This window comes from Colletes latitarsis, chromosome 2 (genome assembly GCF_051014445.1).
Source record: "Colletes latitarsis isolate SP2378_abdomen chromosome 2, iyColLati1, whole genome shotgun sequence".
NCBI lineage: Eukaryota > Metazoa > Arthropoda > Insecta > Hymenoptera > Colletidae > Colletes > Colletes latitarsis.
In genome coordinates, this window is record NC_135135.1 from 8,710,769 (window position 1) to 8,726,416 (window position 15,648).

Sequence of the window (15,648 nt, forward strand, 5' to 3'; positions counted from 1 at the left end):
TCCTATTACAACAAGTTCGATCGATCGGTTAATCGCGATCCATCCTCCAATTATTACAGGGATTTTCATTTAACCGTAGTACTCCCAGAGGCACGCGCACGCTATCATTGAGCTTCATCATTCGCTCGACGGTCGGTACATCGCTCGTACACGTAACACGATCAGTTTATTATTTGTAAAATTGGATTATCCGCGTCGACGATGTGTACAATACGTGAAACAGTTGTCTACTATAGTGGATTAGCTCGAAACATGCGACAATACTAACGCTGCGATATATCGTGGTCCAGATGATCGTGTCTGTACTTTTCATCAGACAATAAAACGCAAACGTTCGTTTAAAGGATCTACCATATAATTTATCGATAACGATTAACTGTCGTATAGAAAATATATAGTACAATAATAGTCGGATATAACGAACGATAGAAATCGATAGTATCGCGGTCCAACCGAGAATAACGTTATTCTTTCTTCTACGTGTACACTCGCATAATTTAACCTACTCGTATTTTCGCGACAAAACTTTCCGGGAAGTATTTATTTTCGCGCGCATTTTCAAAGTGAAAAGGCAAGATTTTTAGTCGGGCATATTGAATGATTTAGTTTGCAAAACAATCTTTCTTTTGCAGTAAAAACATATTGTTTTACAAGAAATTATAATTTTCAAATTATTCGATTTGTAAGAGGTTGGATATCATTAGATGATATTTCGAAGTATAAGAAATGATTCCACGTTGATATTGTTTTTAATTTTTATGCTTTGGAATTTTATCATTAAATGACAATGAAATACTTTTTTTGAACCTTTATGTACATAAAGCTAAGAATATACAAGGTGTTCGGTCACCTCTGGGAAAAATTTTAATGAGAGATTCTAGAGGCCAAAATGAGACTGATTTCTTGACTGAGGCTTCATTAAAAAGTTATTAAAAAATTAAATTAAAAAATTTCAAATCATTCTAAAAAAATTATTTTTAATTGCAGGGGTCAAACACAATTATTTTTTGTGAATATACGTACCCCTGAAATCCTACCGAGTTTCGAGAAAAAAATTCGAGTAGGTACTGAAATTTTTAGACAAAATTAGAAAATTTCAAATCATACTAAAAAAATTATATTCAGTTACAGGGGTCAATTACAAGCATTTTTGGTGAGTAGACATACCCTCAAAATCCTATCCATTTTCTAGAAATAAAATCGGAAAAGGTGTGTAACTTTTCGAAAAAATTAAAAAATTTCAAATCGTTCTAACAAAATTATTTTTAATTGCAGGGGTCAATTATAATCATTTATGGTGAATAGACCTACCCCCGACATCCTACCCATTTTCGAGAAAAAAATTGCATACCGAAAATATAGTCTGAGGTTTTAAATGGTTCCCCAAAATTTCATGTGAATCTTTGAAACATCATAACTCCTGAACGGTTTGGACGATTTTAATGTTTTAAAAAGCAAACAACACGTGTTTTAGAGAAGAATATAGTGAAATTTAAAAAATATTGGAAAAGTTATTCCTTCACTTCGCAAAATGAGAAAAACCCTATAAAAATGGTCCAATTTTCAAACAGCCATAGTTCCGACAATAGTGAATATATTTCATTGAAATTTTGGGGAGAACTAGAGTTCATGGATAACTATAAAAAAGTATTATACAACTTTTCTGTACAGCGCCAATCAAATTTATTAAAAATGAAAAACGAATTTTTAAGAAACATCGACAGGGGGTAGGTGCCAAAATTTTTAAACTAAAAAAAAAATTTTAAATCGTTCTGGAAAAATTATTTTTATCTAGTGGGGAAAATTATAATCATTTTTGGTGAATAAGCATACCCTCGAAATCCTAACCAGTTTCGAGAAAAAAAGTCAATAACTGGATAAATTTTTCGATAAAATTAAGACATTTCAAATCGTTCTAAAAAAATTATTTTTGATTGCAGGGATCACTTATAATCATTTTTGGTGAATAGCCCTACCCCCGAAATTCTACCCACTTTCTAAAAAAAAATTCAGTATGGGCGGAACTTTGAACGTTAATAACTTTTTAACGAAGCCTCCATCAACAAATTAGTATTCTTGATTTTCGTCTTATTTTGGCCTCTAGAATCTCCCATTAAAATTTTTCCCCGAGAAGGCCGAACATCTTGTAAAAAAAATATACCATACAATATTTAAAAGTTAAATTGGCTAATTGCTCGGTTAATATTGTGACAATAAATAAGTTTCCTATTGTATTTTCGAATTAAACGAAAACAGTTAATTTTATTTTAAAGTTTCTCTACGAATTAAATTAAATTAAAGTATAACAAATTATAGAAGACAACGTTAAAAACTAATTGTATATTGATATTGTTTTTAATCTTTATGCTTTGGGATTTTGTTTCATCGAAAACATTTATCATAAAATAACAACATAATGAAATTTTTATTTTTTCAAACCTATATCTACCATGCACTAAAAATGAATAAAAAAATATACCACACAATATCAAAGAGTTAAATTAGCTAACAGCTCTGTTAATATTGTGACATTAAATAAGTCTACTATTTTATTTTCGAATTAAAAGAAAACAGTTAATTTTATTTCAAAGTTTCTCTACGAATCAAATTAAATTAAAGTATAACAAACAATAGTAGGCAACAATTATAAACTGATTCCACGTTGATATTGTTTTTAATCTTTATGCTTTGGGATATTGTTTCATTCAAAACATTTATCATAAAATAACAAGATAATGAAATTGTCACTTTTTCACACAATATTAACGAGCTAAATTAGCCAACATCTCCGTTAATATTGTCACATTGATTACTATTATATTTTCGAATAAAAGGAAAATGTATATATTGCCTTTTCACTTCAGAAACGTGTTTCAAAATTAATTTTCCCCGCGACGTTTTATCGTCAAAATGGTTGTATGCTGATTTGCGCGAGTAAATCGTACGTTAACATTACGACAGCGACGCAGTTCGTCGCTGGTGATACTCTAAACGTTTAAACGCCATCGACTGTTGTGTCGATACTTTACGCGACGACTTTCGAAACCCCAAAACGAACGACGGTCCCCTCTACGTGTACACCTGAGCACGGCCATTTTGCGGACGTCGGATAGAACTAATTTGGACATTATGAGCAAGGTCGTCTGTGCGGAGCAAGGCAATAGAAGATAATGTCGTTAGGCTCTGCTGCATTACGCCGGGATTATCACGATTAATTACGCGCACCTGTACGTAGGCCGAATATGGAATATTCCATTACTATAACCGGGAAACTTCGCCCCGATTTAATCCCTTATCAAGTCTCGTTATCGTTGGAACAATTCGAAAAAAAGATGGGCAAAATTGTTGGCTGGATTAAAGTTTCGAGCAACGAGTAAACACACACAGCGCGACTGGTCGCTTGAATTCGTACAGCTTTATTTTCTCGATCTCCCGTTGCACACTCGATACCGATCAACTTTTGTCGGACGCTGGTGAATGGCTGAAAAGTTGAGTACACAGAATCGATGGTACAGCTTAAATCCACGCGAAAAAACAAACCGAAAACGTGCACGACATTCTTCGTACGGAAGCTTCATTTTTTAAAATAAATCGATGCTCGATTAAGAGTTGGGATTTTAGATTGGTTCGTAAACTAACTTCTCAGTTATAAATTAAAATCTATTAACGATTTTTTTAAACATTCAGAAAAATATTTATAAACGAATTAAATATTTTTATTCCTGATTTCACATTGGCGATTTCATCTAAATAAATCCTGACTGATTTAGTAAGTTTTTTGGACGAAAATTCGTAAACTGGAATTTATTTTAATCGATATAGAACGAAAGTAATTTTGTTAAAATTAGAAATTTATCCTTTTCTGATGTAAAAATTATTGGAAACGTTTAAGAGTTGGGATTTTAGATTGATTCGTAAATTAACTTCTCAGTTATAAATTAAAATCTATTAACGATTTCTTTAAATATTCAGACAAATATTTACAATCGAATCTAATATTTTTATTCCTTATTTTACATTGTTAATTTCATCCAAATAAATACTGACCGATTTCGTAAATTTTTTAGATGAAAATTCGTAAACTGGAATTTATTTTAATCGATATAGAAGGAAAGTAATTTTGTTAAAATTAGAAATTTATCGTTTTCTGATGTAAAAATTATTGGTAACGTTTAAGAGTTGGGATTTTAGTTTGATTCGTAAATTAACTTCTCAGTTATAAATTAAAATCTATTAACGATTTTTTTAAATATTCAGAAAACTATTTACGAACGAATCTAATATTTTTATCCCTTATTTTACATTGTTAATTTCATCCAAATAAATACTGACCGATTTCGTAAATTTTTTAGATGAAAATTCGTAAACTGGAATTTATTTTAATCGATATAGAACGAAAGTAATTTTGTTAAAATTAGAAATTTATCGTTTTCTGATGTAAAAATTATTGGAAACGTTTAAGAGTTGGGATTTTAAACTGATTCGTAAACTAACTTCTCAGTTATAAATTAAAATCTATTATCGATTTTTTTAAACATTCAGAAAAATATTTATGAACGAATTAAATATTTTTATTCCTGATTTCACATTGGTGATTTCATCTAAATAAATCCTGACTGATTTAGTAAGTTTTTTGGACGAAAATTCGTAAACTGGAATTTATTTTAATTGATATAGAACGAAAGTAATTTTGTTAAAATTAGAAATTACTCGTTTTCTGACGTAAAAATTGTTGAAAACGATTAAAAGTTGAGATTTTGGATATATTCATAAACTAACTTCTCAGTTATAAATTAAAATCTATTAACGATTTTTTTAAATGATTAGACAAAGATTTACGAACGAATCTAATATTTTTACCCCTTATTTCACACTGGTGATTTCATCCAAATAAATACTGACCGATTTAGTAAATTTTTCAGATGAAAATTCGTAAACTCTGTTAGAAAAATGGACGAGCTTACTTCTCAGGCACTGAATAGATGTCCAGTCATCGCCTGCTGAGAATGTTCGAGCTGTAAATGTTTGAGCACGTCGCGAATATTGCGTTTCGACGACAGATCGTCGCATTACGTCGTTACATGTCAAATAGAACACTCCTGTACAGCTATATTTGCATTTATATAAATTTCTATCTTGTTCGTTAATTTTGTCTATGTTTATTATTTCGTATCCTGACCTCATCAACAAACTGAAACTTATTTTAATCGATATAGAACGAAAGTAATTTCGTTAAAATTAGTAATTACTTCGTTTTCTGGCGTAAAAATTGTTGGAAACGATTTCCATTTTTTTTCTGGCGACGGTATTCGCCATTTTCGAATACTCGAACGCAAGAATAATTTTCTTTCGCGACTCGTATTGGCCCGGTGCACAAAAGTCTCGACGCGACGCCATAAGTAAAAATCCATAAGTGTTAAGTCCCGGGATCGCAGGTGGCCAAGCTAGCCACCATATTGAATATTCAAAAAAATCTCTGACACTTCTACCGAAACGTGGCATTGGCGTTCCATTTTGTTGGAAAATTAAATTCTTCCGAGTTTCAAGCGCGTCTAATGATTCACGGGACGCGATATTACATTCGAAGAGCCAACGATTGCTTTTTCAATTATGTCAGCCCAAACATTTATGCCCCAGAATTGAATGTACATTTCAGAAATGGCACCAGGATATACGAAAAAATTTTACGAGTAACGTCGTTTCATTTGAAACCCACAGCAGAGATTTGTAACGTCACATACACGTTCCTGAAAAGTTCTAACCTAAAATTAAATTCGTCGGTTCATGGAATATTTAGTAAAAATTATTCCTCATACACGTTAATGAACCAGTGGCAAAATGTTTTTCGTGAAAAGCAATGTCGGTAGAATTTATTCTCGTCTAATGTTTAAAAAACTATGCCGTGAAAAAGTTGACTCGTCTCTATTCTAGGGATTATTTTTAATTTTGCAAAAAACAGTTCCTCTGTGCTCTTTTTCTAATTAGTCGAAAATAATTGTCACGTCGACGAAGCTCGACTCTTTCAACGAGTGTTCCATCAGAATTTCGACGTTTTGTATACTAGACTTTACAGTGACTAGCAGTCATAACGCGAGGATTACAATAACTGAAAATTTATGATATTCGAAAATACAAATTGTTCATTGATTTATTCAAAAATGAAACTTCGTACGAAATAAAATCGTTATGTTTTTTACCATGCTCCAGTTATCGGACACTTGGAATTTTTCTTTTATAGTATTAAGAAAACAAGATTCAAAAGATAATATATTATTAATTTCATACTTGAATTCTGTTTCCAAGTATCTTTAATTCAACAGTGATTTCCTTACTAATTACTAAAACGAACGAATATTATAAGATCGTGTAACTTTTAATACAATTTACTCATTAATTTTATTTATTTCTTGAATTAAAATTTTTTTAGTTAAACCTAAAATTAAATCTTAAACTAAAATCTTTTGGAAGACTAAATCGATATTAGAATGAATTTCAGGAGTTCGATCACTGGAATATCTTGATATTTTTCAATCGAAATAATCTTTTTAAATAAAAGGACATTAGTTCTATTTGTTTTAGTTAATCGAAGTTCGTATTTCCTTAACTAATTAGTGAGACAGTTACCCTAGATGGGTGCATACTAATTCGCCTAACTCGATGTAAAATTCTGCCCAATCTCTGATTCGAATTTACAGTCGCCTCAGAAAATAAATTAACGATCAGCAAATCCGGATAAAATAGTAAGATATAAGTTTTGTAACGACGATAAATATTTCAGATAAGTATTTTCCTAGTCAAGTATATTACGAAAGTATAAACAAAATATTAATTTTGCCCCATTACGATACATTGGAAAATAAGTTAACGCCTCAAAATCTATATTTAATATTATGTATTTTGATAAACTAATAGTGTGTCTATCTAAATCAATAAAGCGATTTAACATGCTGCAGAGTTATTTTTTAATAATATGTACGCTTATTTATACTCTTCTGTTCAAATTTCAATGTATCGATATAAACATTATTGTTTCTTCATTTTTAACAAATTTTCAATTGTCTTCGAGTCCGGACTCTATATCATTTCCTTGAAAATATTTCAACCTTTGTTTTGTGTTCAGGATCATTGTGCTACTAAAATCTAAAAATTATAAATTGTAAATCTAAAAAGTATAAATATTCTTTTAATATTTTTATTTGTTTAACTCGGTCGAATCATTAACGTATATATGCACATGTTTGCAACAAATAGTGGTGGTTTAGAACAAATCACTGAAATATTCATTTTCTAATACTTTTTAATTTCTGTATTAAAATCAACAAATATACGTTCGACGATCAGGGCATATTTTTTATTTTTTCGTGCCATGCAAATGAGCTGACTGCAGTTTATTACTGGTTATTAATTATTAAATTGTTGATAGGTTGACAAGAAAGAAACTTATTACAGTTATTACAGTAATCTCTCGCTAATGTTCGCTACTCTCTGAATGAACGTTGCAATCTTTACCATTAAATGCTTATACAGGGTGTTCAGCCTGGGAAAAATTTTAATGGGGAATTCTAGAGACCAAAATAAGACGAAAATCAAGAATATCAATTTCTTGACTGAGGCTCCGTTAAAAAGTTATTAACAATTAAATTTAAAAATTTCAAATCGTTCTGGAAAAATTATTTTCAGTTGTGGGGGTTAATTACAATCATTTTTGGTGAATACACATACGCCCGAAATCTTACGCATTTCCGAGAAAAAAATTCATTACTAAAAATATAATGTCTGACCATAACTGCCTGTTACCCTGAAAGTTGAAAAGTTTCAAATCATTCTCAAAAAATTATTTTCGGTTGCGGGGGTCAATTACAATCATTTTTGGTGAATAGATATATTCCCGAAATCCTGCGCATTTTTGAGAAAAAAATTCAATACGAGCAGAACTTTACACGTTAATAACTTTTTATCAAAGCCTCCATCAACAAATTGGTATTCTTGATTTTCGTCTTATTTTGGCCTCTAGAATCTTCCATTAAAATTTTTCCCAGGAGTGGCCGAACACCCTGTATATGAAACTAACCATACTTCTGTAAAAAACGAAATTTAAAAATAAAAGAAAAAGAAATACATGAGGACCAGATATTTGAACTCACTAAAATGATGTGAGAGAATACATTGACGATTGCCTAATAAATATATTAATAGGCATCATGTTATTAACAAATCAAGCTTCACTATTTTTAAGTTGAGCTACCATACGAAAATTTGTAAAAACGCTACGAACGTTCTTTGATTTACGAACGATTTTAGAATCTATTAGAATAAACAAAACGTTGAATATTTCTCTCCATTTCACTCACTCCGAGTGTTTCTATTTTCGTCTACCTCAGGGAACACTGTATTACACTGCCAAAAAACAAGTTCCCCAAAAGTCTCGATCAAAATCATAGAAAAGCATCAAAATTTTGATGCATCTCGCTAAATTTGAACTGCTCAGAGGCGTTTACTTCTTTAAAAAACGAAATTTAAAAATAAAGAAAAAGAAATACATAAGTACCAGATGTTGAACTCACGAAAAACGTGACTCAAATATAGATTGATAATTGGCTAGTGAAATATGTTAAAAGGTATAACGTTATTAACAAATCAAGCTTCGCTATTTTCAAGTCGAACTATCATACGAAAATTTGTAAACAAAGTCACAAATGTACTTTAATTTATGAACGATTTTACAATCTATTAGAATGAACAAAACGTTGAATATTTCTCTCTATTTTACTCACTCCGAGTGTTTCTATTTTCGTCTACCTCAGGGAACACTGTATTACACTGTCAAAAAAGAAATTCCCCAATAGTCTCGATCAAAATAATAGAAAAGCAACAAAATTTTGACGCATCTCGCTAAATTTGAACTGCTCAGAGGCGTTTACTTCTTTAAAAAACGAAATTTAAAAATAAAGAAAAAGAAATACATAAGTACCAGATGTTGAACTCACGAAAAACGTGACTCAAATATAGATTGATAATTGGCTAGTGAAATATGTTAAAAGGTATAACGTTATTAACAAATCAAGCTTCGCTATTTTCAAGTCGAACTATCATACGAAAATTTGTAAACAAAGTCACAAATGTACTTTAATTTATGAACGATTTTACAATCTATTAGAATGAACAAAACGTTGAATATTTCTCTCTATTTTACTCACTCCGAGTGTTTCTATTTTCGTCTACCTCAGGGAACACTGTATTACACTGCCAAAAAACAAGTTCCCCAAAAGTCTCGATCAAAATCATAGAAAAGCATCAAAATTTTGATGCATCTCGCTAAATTTGAACTGCTCAGAGGCGTTTACTTCTTTAAAAAACGAAATTTAAAAATAAAGAAAAAGAAATACATGAGGACCAGATGTTGAACTCACGAAAAACGTGACTCAAGAATAGATTGATAATTGGCTAGTGAAATATGTTAAAAGGCATAACGTTATTACTAAATCAAGCTTCATTATTTTTAAGTTGAGCTACCATACGAAAATTTGTAATCAAAGCTACGAACGTTCTTTGATTTACGAACGATTTTAGAATCTATTAGAATAAACAAAACGTTGAATATTTCTCTCCATTTCACTCACTCCGAGTGTTTCTATTTTCGTCTACCTCAGGGAACACTGTATTACACTGTCAAAAAAGAAGTTCCCCAAAAGTCTCGATCAAAATAATAGAAAAGCAACAAAATTTTGTCGCATCTCGCTAAATATGAACCGCTCAGGATGCGTTTACTTACTTTCCGAGGCGACCGCGTGCGATTCTTCTCGCGACAGTCGGTCGACGCTAAATGGTCGCGTACGCCCCGCGTCGTCCGCTATTAACGTAACAAATTTCGCCCGTTGGCGTTAACAACCCGTCCGAATGAAGTTGTCGTTACGGCGGGTTGCGGCGCGTCGCGGAAAGTTTTCGGGTCGGTAAAACGCGCCGGATCGCGACAGGACTGCCGCCATTAATCGTGCCGCTCGTCGCAGACAGATTACACAATTACAGTTCTATTATCGCGATAGTACACATAGCTTACAGTCACACGTATCACAACAGTTAATAGAACGGCGCCGCGTGAAATGCCAGCTTGAGCAACGTAGAGATACCGAACGACGAGATTTATCATTCGCCCACGAACGACGCGAATAAAGGCGAAATATTCCCCCCATTATTCGCGTCCCTCGAAACAGCTACTTTTGAGCATCCGTAAACGGGTTAACGCTATTTACAGTGATTATAGAATCGTGCACACGGTCACAGAGCGTCCCCCGTTACCCGCGGAAAAGTATACCACCGCGATAACGTTTCTCACCTACCGTGTAACATCGTTCGTAAACTTCGGGAACACGGACCCTCCGAAGGCCCCCGAACGTCTCACGTCCTGGAACTTCGTAAAACATAGCACATGTCACGCCACAGATCTCTCCGAGTCGGTACCGACGTGGACGTGTTCTCCTTAGATCCGTCGGGCGACGCGCGTGCCGGCGCACGATGGTCAGTTGGTGGTGGTGGAGTGCAGCACCAGCTTCAACGTGGCGAACATCATCAGCAGGGCGCTGCACGCCATGACTGATGGCGAGGACGCGATGCTGTGCTGCATGGCCGCCGGATTATCCCCCTTGAACACGTGCACCAGGACACGGGCCGGCTGCGCGTTGCTCGCCTCGCAGGTGTAATTTCCGGAATGGCGATCGGACGCGCGCGGCACCTCCAACCAGCTCTCGCGTCCCGTCAGATCGGTGCTGACATTGACCCCCTGATCGACGTCGTAGTTGATCATCCGGAAGTTGTGGTACCAGAATAGAAACGAGGGCGTCTCGGTCGATTTTTTCACGAGACAGTGGAGCTGCAGGGTGCTGCCCGGCCTCACGAACTTCTCCAGGGGACCGGCTATCTCTGCCTTGGCCTCTGCAAATGCCAGAACGTGACGCGTCAGACGTGAGCTGCTTACCGTCTCTGTCCCCCTCCATATTGTTTACTGGTGTTATGGGGAAACGGGATGGGGACGAGTTACAACGGATCGCGATAGTGTGCGTTCCATACGTTACTAGCAAGTTTAAACCACTGTTTCTATTTTTAGAAATAGAAACGGTATTTTTAGAAATAATACATTTTATAATTGTTATTTTCTGCATCTTGACTTCGTGTAAAGTCGTAATAGGAATGGGAGAATGAGTGGTATCATAGCGAGTAGAGCATGATTCTACATGTAAATCTAAGTAAAAAAGAACAAATAACATTTTCTCGATCAAGTCTTCGTTTTCGAGATAATTGAATTTGAAAATGTGTTCAGAACAAGTGAAATTCAGTAAGCTTGGTCTGACATGCCTGAACATTAATTTGTTTTCATACTTGCACTGAAATTCAAGTGGCCTATTATTTCACGCATATTCCATAAATTTACAACGTTGATTTTTTCGAAAACAATGCCTATTGCCTAGGGTTTTGCATATCCTAATATTAATTTAATAAATTCGTCAATTTTATAGATTCTAATTTATAAATGAATTTATGATTGAACCTAAAATTACATATTCGTTATTCATGAATCAAATTTCCCAACTATGACTAAGAATCGAAACTAGCTTTTGCCCAGAGCTTTATTCGTCCTAATATTAATTTACAAAATTCATCAATTGTATAGATTCCAATTTATAAATGAATTTATGAATGAAACTAAAATTTGTAATCGATTATTTATCCGTAAACAAACTTTCCCAGCTATGATTAGGAATCGCAATTAGGTTTTTCTCAGGGCTTTGTTCGTCCTTATATTAATTTAAAATTCTGGGGTTGTGAGGAAACGAGATGGGAACGAGTTACAACGCTCCGGATCATGATAGTGTGTGTTCCATACGTTACTTGCAAGTTTAAACCAGTGTTTCCATTTTTAGAAATAGAAACGGTATTTTTAAAAATAATACATTTTATAATTTCAAATTTGTTATTTTCTGAATTGTGACTTCGTGTAAAGGAATAGGAATGGGAGGATGTGTGGTGTAGTAGCGAGTACAGCATGATTTTACGTGTGAAAATAAGAAAAAAAGAACGAATTACATTTTCTCGATTGAACCATCGTTTTCGAGATAATTGAATTTGAAACTGTGACCAGAACAAGTGAAATTCTGTACGCTTTGTCTGACGCGTCTGACTATTAATTTGTTTTTCTACTTGCACTGAAATTCAAGTGTCCCCACTATTTTACGCATAATCCATAAATTTTCAACATCGATTTTTTCGAAAACAAAGCCTTTTGCCTTGTTTTCGAAAATGAATTTTAAAATATCGTCAATTTTATAGATTCCAATTTATAAAAAAATTTATGATTGAACCTAAAATTTTGTATTCGTTATTCAGGAATCAAATTTCCCAACTCTGATTAGGTATCGAAACTAGCTTTTTGTCAGGGCTTTGTTCGTCCTAATATTAATTTACAAAATTCATCAATTGTTTAGATTCCAATTTATAAATGAATTTATGAATGAAACTAAAATTTGTAATCGATTATTTATCCGTAAACAATCTTTCCCAACTCTGATTAGGTATCGAAACTAGCTTTTTGTCAGGGCTTTGTTCGTCCTAATATTAATTTACAAAATTCATCAATTGTTTAGATTTCAATTTATAAATGAATTTAAAAAAGAATTCTAATTTACAAACAGTTATAGACACTTTTCATAACGAGAATTTTGCTCACTTTGTTATTTATCTTTCGAGAATAATGTGTTTCCCAATTGGGGGGGGGGGGGGGGGGGGAATTTGAAAATGGACTCGTTCAGAATTTAAGTTAACCGTATGGCGACTCTCACTACAAATACGTTATAACTATGTCACTAAATAACAACACTGTTAGCAGAAGAATAGACGAAATGAGTGAGAATATTCAAATACAATTTTTTGAAAAGCTAAAAACAAGAAAATTCTCGATGCACATAGATGAATCAACTTTAAGAGACAGTGAGGCTATACTTACAACTTACGTAAGATATATTAATAAAGGTGATTTTGCTGAAGAAATATTGTTCTGTAAATTATTAGAAAGCACCACTGACTCCAAAGATAGATATATTAACATAAGAATTATATAGAAATTTTAGAAAAGCTTAGGTGGGGCATAACACAAAGTAGGTTGGGAAATACTGGTTTAAACGATAGAAATATGCATGCTGAACTTTGCGTGTGACTTTTCAAAGTAATGTACCATAGAGAGATGGCTTGATAGCCGGGCACTTACAAACTGAACAGCGCAAGAAGAAGGGGTGCAAGGTCGTTTGCTCCGACCAATTTCCACTGGAAAACTCTACTCTTATCTTTTTAGAGGTCATGCTACGTAATAGTAGGATCTCCATATTCGCGAGAGATACATTTTTGTTCTATTCATGGTTAATATTCCGAAGTTACGACTACGTCGTTCAATATGGCTCTATTCTACTCTGTATCTGTCTTGATACGTTTCGTTCGCGTCCTTTGTCATATGAATTGGATGGAATTGTAGTTGTGATCAGCCAATAATGATGTGGATCAAGTCATGTCTCTATGGTAACTAATGTTGCGTAGACTTTGAGTTCTTGAAGCTTTAAAGAGTCTGGACCTTAAAGGTTGAATTTGTAAGACTAACATTGTATAAAGTTCGAGCTCTCAAAGTTTAAGGGATTAAAACTAATATTAAACAGTATAGTAGTTTGCTGTTGTAGGAATAAATGAGGAAGAGAGTAGCAGGTAAGAAAAGGAAAGAGTATTTAGAAATAGGTGATCGGTCGAGTACTTGTGAGAGAGCGTAGCCCTCTGCTGGCAAGTACAAAAAGTATAAGAACAAAGTACTTTTTGGGAATTTTTAAAAGGGTAACCACTAGATCCATTTATCTGAAATTTTGTACACACGTTTAACTACATTGTAAGAATGTATAGTATTTTTTGTAAGCATAGATATTCAAGATTTTTGTAGATATGACCATTTGAAAAAAATCTGATGCTCTACGAAAATCTTGTTTAATACTTTTTAATAGGTATCCATGAGCTCTACTTCAGAAATAAATTTCAATGAAATACATTCACTATTGTAGAAGTTATGGTCGTTTGAAAATTGGACCATTCTTATGGAATTTTTAAATATTCTTCGCTAAAATACGCGTCGTTTGAATTTCGAAACATTAAAATCCTCCAATCAGTTCAGAAGTTATGACGTTTTAAACAAACGCATGAAATTTCAGGGGAATAATCTCTTCTGGTCAGACATTTGTATGTTTGGTAAAGAATTTTTTTCTCGAAAGTGCGTAAGATTTCGGAGATAAGTGTATTGACAAGAAATAATTGTAATTAGCCTCCGTAATAAAAAATAATTTTTTCAAAATGATTTGAAATTTTTTAATTTTCTCTGAAAAATTTGTCCACCTACCCCCTGTCGATTTCTCTTAAAAATTTATTTTTGATTTTTAATATATTTGTTTGACCTTTAACGGAAATGATGTTTAACACTTTTTTGTAGGTATCCATGAGCTGTACTAGATAAATAAATTTCAATGAAATACATTCACTATTGTAGGAGTTATGGTCGTTTGAAAATTGAACTCTACTATCGACTTGTATGAAGATTCGTTTTAAAGGGCACTTCACCCTCTATCCGACGAGCATAACAACTATTATAATTTATGCTGTCTTCTATATTTATTTTGACGTTTTACAGACGACCGAGGGAGGTGCACTATTCCAGAAATTGTAGATTTTCACATCTATTGACGAAAGTAAGAAACACTGAGAAAGAAAATCCACCAACTCTATCGCATCGATTTCAACGATTCTTCATAGATTAACTCTTTGCCATACAATGACGAGTCTGACTCGTTATAAAATCTTGATGTCAAGCTTTACAATCATGAGTTGTATATATTAACATTAACACATATTTACATTCACGAGGTATTCGTAATACAAATCTACTCTTTCTCGTGGCCATATCTTGTACGAACAAATTTAAACAAAATTAAATAGTATACATTTAAAACATATTCGAAATTAACTCGTATGTCAAGAGGTTAATAGGGTTAATATAGTTAAGTATGCCTGCTAAACATTAACCGTAATTATAATTAAACGACACATAGACGGTCCACAAATTAAAAAATATTCCGTAATAAACAAGCTTATAACATCTAGACACTCGTACCTTCCCAGCACGATAATTGCAAAATTACGTTCAGACCTCACATTTAACCGTGGATAGTTTAATTGCACAGGGTTCTAACGGCGTTGGAATACTTTCGCGAGCCACTGTGTGCGTCGTGGCTGGTTAAGGGTCGTACGGGAGCAGCGTACGAAAATTCTCTTCTCTCTCCGTGTCTCTCTCGTTCTTTCACGAATAACCGTCGCGTTATCCGCCAGGATGACGGGGCTCTGAGAATTTTAAGTTGCCCCTTCGCGGCAGAAGTATGACGCCTCCGTCTTATCCGGCTACCGTTCGTTTGCTCGATCGTCCGCTCGACGCTCACCGACACGGTCCGTCGCGACGCCCGTGAGTCTGTTATATGATCAGGTGTGACGGAACACTGTAAACACGGTGCAAAACCTTCCCCCAATCCCCCGGGTACGCTTTTGCTCATCCATTCTACCCTATCCCCCCCCCCCCCGCCC

At 33.7% G+C, this 15,648-nt stretch overlaps 2 protein-coding genes across 2 annotated transcripts in view; one reads left to right on the forward strand and one right to left on the reverse strand.

Annotated features, from left to right (window-relative positions):
- The window catches only part of LOC143348831 (uncharacterized), a 334,784-nt gene that overhangs the window by 233,661 nt on the left and 85,475 nt on the right, over window positions 1–15,648 (forward strand). The gene's annotated exons all lie outside the window — the stretch shown is intronic.
- The window catches only part of LOC143348898 (lachesin), a 141,534-nt gene continuing 135,656 nt past the window's right edge, over window positions 9,771–15,648 (reverse strand). The window contains exon 4 of the mRNA XM_076779622.1: window positions 9,771–10,929. Coding sequence (XP_076635737.1) covers window positions 10,517–10,929 — 413 coding nt within the window. The 3' untranslated portion in view covers window positions 9,771–10,516. The remainder of the gene's footprint in view (window positions 10,930–15,648) is intronic.